The 4,692-nt window shown below is 43.3% G+C and overlaps 1 protein-coding gene across 1 annotated transcript; it reads left to right on the top strand.

Annotated features, from left to right (window-relative positions):
- Nucleotides 1-510: 510 nt before the first annotated feature.
- lhfpl5a (LHFPL tetraspan subfamily member 5a) lies at nt 511-4,059 on the top strand. Its single transcript, XM_047583564.1, has 3 exons — nt 511-1,181; nt 3,244-3,480; nt 3,615-4,059. Exons 1-3 carry the CDS (start codon nt 779-781, stop codon nt 3,623-3,625), a joined length of 651 nt encoding a protein of 216 aa, XP_047439520.1. The 5' UTR covers nt 511-778; the 3' UTR covers nt 3,626-4,059.
- The last annotated feature ends 633 nt before the right edge of the window (nt 4,060-4,692 follow it).

Genomic DNA, 4,692 nt, shown 5'->3' with positions numbered 1-4,692 from the left:
TAATTTAGTTTTCCTCAAACCAACCAAGTAATGTCATTAATATGATCAACAGATTCACTGAAGTGGTTTAAACTAGCTCAGTGCATTAAAACAGGGCTTACATTAATGAATTATTCATAATATGATGATTTGAAATACTGTACCACATCTGCAGCATATGCTGCTCATTTGTATTTTTCCATGAAATACATTATCTTGCTAATTGTTAAACGCAGTTTTACTTTGTTTAATCTGGTACTTTCTCCTCAGGCAATGCCACTATTAGATCTAAATGATGAAAAAACCAAAAGGGAAATACTATAAAGCAAACTGATTCAGTGACCTGTGGTCTTTTAAACCGCTTTGCTCGCCACCTGGAAAAGCTGGTACTTTGTTAGTCTATTCAGCGGATCTTTTAACCATTAATCATTCATTATGTGAGTACCACGGCCTCCCCTGGAGAGGAAACACTCCGCTCGGCTCATATACGAGGAAGATCCACGCATTAAACACTGCGGAGTAAACCTAAGTGCCGCTGTGGTCTCCAGTGTTTTACCGGGGCTGTTAACCTCTGTTTTACAGGTGTGTGTTCTGCACTGGGAACTGGTCTTGGCTTGAAACACAGGAATTTCCTGGAGGCCTCAAGTCACATCTGACCGAGCACTTTCTGAGGAGGGATTTTAAGAATGTGCACTCAGTCTCGGACGTTTTAGGACTTGTGTGATCTCCATCCTTCCTATAGAAGACAGAAAACTTTATTGACCAACAGCTGACCAAGTCTGCCTCCTCTCCTGTCGCCATGCTCCCCGCTCAAGAGGCGGCCAAAATCTACCACACCAACTACGTGCGTAACGCCCGCGCCGTGGGCGTACTGTGGACGGTGTTCACCATCACCTTCGCCGTCATCACCGTGGTGGTGTTCATCCAGCCCTACTGGATCGGGGACAGCGTCAACACGCCGCAGGCCGGGTACTTCGGCCTCTTCCACTACTGCATCGGGAACGCGCTTACCTCGGAGCTGACCTGCAAAGGGAGCGCGCTGGACTTCGGCTCCATCCCGTCCGGCGCCTTCAAGACGGCCATGTTCTTCGTGGGCATCTCCATGCTGCTGGTGGTGGCCAGCATCGTCTGCTTCAGCCTCTTCTTCTTCTGCAACGCGGGCAGCGTCTACAAGATCTGCGCCTGGATGCAGCTGGCCTCCAGTGAGCTCCGGGGGTTTGAACAAAGCTGCTGAACAGCTGCAATCGTTTAGAGTTATATGACAAATACCGGGGGTGGGTACTGGCAAGCGCTTCACGATACGATACGTATCACGATACTTGAGTCGCGATACAATATATTATCGCGATTATGATATTGCAATATTCTACATAGTTCACTTAGAAATTGTAAATGCAGCTTAAAATACACATTGCTTATATGTACATCAGATGACAAATTGTGTCAAAAAACGCAATGTTAATCCATTTTTTTGCACTTGTACAGAGAAAGTGGTGTGGAAGTCATTCACGATCAGCCCAAAACATGGCTTTTTCTTTTAAAATTGTTATTAAGATATTCAAAATCGATATTCCATTGGAAGAAAAAGTATCACAATATATTGCCACATCCATATTTTTTCCCACCCCTAATAAATACAGTAGTTATAATAATAGCTTATAGTGGTGGAGGTATCATTCCTTAACTCAACAGCAACCACGGTAAAGATCTAGACTATTATATGCATTATGGTAAATAACATCTAACTCCACTGGTCAAATTATCCAGTATTTCACATTAAATGGAGACATATTACGCAACAAGATTAATTTCTAGATTAATAATTTCTTGTGACCCTCAAGCTACACAATCCCCATCTTGGGAGCCACCCCTAAACATCCTACCTGCATAAAAAACTAGTCGCCTAGGGTTATATAACTAGCTAAAGCCTTGCTGCACACTGATCATTCAGTGTTAGGTGCTTAATAATAGCATTTCCGATCATGTATTAGTCATAGAGGACATATTTCTGCATAAACACACACGCTTATCATGTTTTAATTGCATTTCGCAGATACCACCTTGACTCGAGTGGGAAGTAAAAGGCAGGGAACACGTCAATAATAAGTGTTACTTTAGATCTATGCAAAATGTATGTGGGGGGCACACTAAAGGTTATTCAGTTATGTAAACCTTGCCAATTAATTCACGAAGGGAAACAGCTCATGAAGAGTCAATGGCATTTTAGAGTAGAGAGTAAAACTCCACTACATGCTGGCTTCAGTCAAAATAAAAAAGTGAAAACAGTAGGACACTGATGGAGAACAATAGTGACGTTCTGCAAACATGAAATTTCAGAACCCAGCATACGTACGTCTTCCCTTGAGACAGCAGCACTCGTGAAACGTGACTCTGCTTCTGAAACACGAGGCAGCCTGTGAACAGATGTAGCTGCGAGTGAAAGGACGGGCCTGTAATGAAACAAGTAATGAGATTAACCGGCAGGTGTGCAGTTACACTTTCTCCTCTCGCTCTTCAGACCTCTCGCACCTGCTGATTAATGCGTGTGCTCTGATACATCCTTCTTTGTGCCGACCCAATTTTAGGTCTAGACCTGGGGAGCGAGGACGTGTTTTTGCCCTCTCTTCGGCACAGGCCGTATGGCAGCTTATCTGAGGACTAAGATGTGGTTTTAAGATGGAGGCTGGTGTCGATTGTAGGTTAGTCAGGATATAGACACAGTGTAGTATATTTATATATATAAAACAACTTGTGAGTGTGCACTGGTTTTGAAGTAAACCCCAGCTCAGGGAAAGATACTGAATAAATGGCATTGAGAGCACCCTGAAATGTGAGCTGAATGGAATAACTTTAACAGATTCTTCTAGAGTAGCCGAAGAAAGGTTTGAGATACTGAGGCCACGTGCTCTGTGAAGGACGTGAGAAGATCGAGAAAGTGAAAGTGAGATGTTTCACCTTATCAGGCTGAGATGGGATGACATGAGGACAGCTGTCTGTGTGCAGAGTCAATAATGGATGAACAAGTTCGTCTTTCCCTGAGTTGAGATGCTGCGGCGTTGCTAAGCGACCCAGCTGTATGTGCGTCTCGTCGATTGTTGTTGCGGTGCTATTTTTACTGTTTTAACAGCCTGCATAAATCACATGAATGACGAGCACATTTAACTAGAATCTTCTCAGATTTAAATCCTTAAAAATTTTCCAAAAAGCTGCAGATGAAAGCGCGCCCCTCCCCTCTCCTCCCCTCCTCTTTCCTCGCCTCCCCAGGTACGTGCATGGTGATCGGCTGCATGATCTATCCTGACGGCTGGGACTCGGATGAGGTGAAGCGCATGTGTGGCCAGCGGACCGACAAATACACCCTGGGCAACTGCACGGTGCGCTGGGCCTACATCCTGGCCATCATCAGCATCATGGACTCGCTCATCCTCTCCTTCCTGGCCTTCAGCCTGGGCAGCCGGCAGGACAAGCTGCTCCCCGAGGACTTCCAGGTGGAGGGAAAAGGTACCAGGGAGAAGGGAGGGAGGATGTGGGCCGGATGAGGATACTTCACTAAAGTAATGAAAAGTGGCATATTCCTTTGGCGTTCATCCTCTTTTTTTTTTAAGTTTAAAAAATGTTTTTTCTCTTGACCACAGATAATGCATAACACTGCGGCTAGTGGACCCCAGAGGGAAGAGATGTTTGTGGCTTGATGAGGGCTGCTACTGACTTGACAGGATTCACAACGGCTCAAAGACTGTCGACACGTTTCCTGGAAAATACAGTCATGACAGCGTATCAAGAAAACACGGGAAGAGTCGCCTCCCTCCTTTCAGACATTCTGCAGTAAAATACTGGTTCTCATAAAATGATTTCTCATAAGATTTATAAATTAAATGCATATGAAGCTGCTAATAACTTGACAATATGGACTGAAACATTGCAATATTAATTTTTACTATAATTTCGGTCATTATGTATCTAAATGTGCTCATTTTTTAAACCAAATGAAACTTTTACCACAAAGGTTTTGTTGTCCTCAGTCCCAAACAGACAAGGAACAGATAATAAAATGCTTTTGTTACCAAAGCTACATAATGCAACAACATAATGTATTTCAATGAGACTGTGAGTGGACAATAAAGATTTGATTTAATAAACCTAAAAGTCTTTCCCGCTTAGACATGAATAAGATATAGGATTTAATGACGATGTCTAGACGTCGAGGCCAGAGCTCCAGATAATGAGATGAGGAGAGGACGCCAACGAGCTCGACGTTGGTCCTGGAGGTGAAGACTGGAGGACAAATATACAGCGACCCTTTAAAGCAACACTTTTAAGGCCCAGGAGCCGAAACTGATGACGATTAAGTAGGGACCTCCTACCTACTACGTGTGTTATATGTTAAACTCTGCTTAGTGTCATTTATGAATATACATGATCATTATTATCGTAATCTAGGATTACAAGTTCATTTCAAGGCCAATTTAGAGTCTGTCTAGTTAGTTGAAAATGTATCTTTTGCACATAAATGCTTCACTTATTTGACTGGTTCCTCTTTGCGTAGTGCTAGCAGTAATTTTTATGCAGAAATCTAGAATTCTGTTAAGTAGCACCGTGAATGGAACTGACAGCAAAGAAATGCTTTGGCTGAACAGCAAAATCTGAAAAGTTAAGAGAAGCAGGACAATCAGCTGAGACAGCAGCGGTAACGTAAGAGACAAACGCAATCCG

The sequence above is a fragment of the Mugil cephalus genome, chromosome 4 (genome assembly GCF_022458985.1).
Source record: "Mugil cephalus isolate CIBA_MC_2020 chromosome 4, CIBA_Mcephalus_1.1, whole genome shotgun sequence".
Classification (NCBI taxonomy): Eukaryota; Metazoa; Chordata; class Actinopteri; order Mugiliformes; family Mugilidae; genus Mugil; species Mugil cephalus.
Note: the sequence above shows the minus strand (reverse complement) of the source record. Positions and strands in the feature narration are given on the sequence as shown.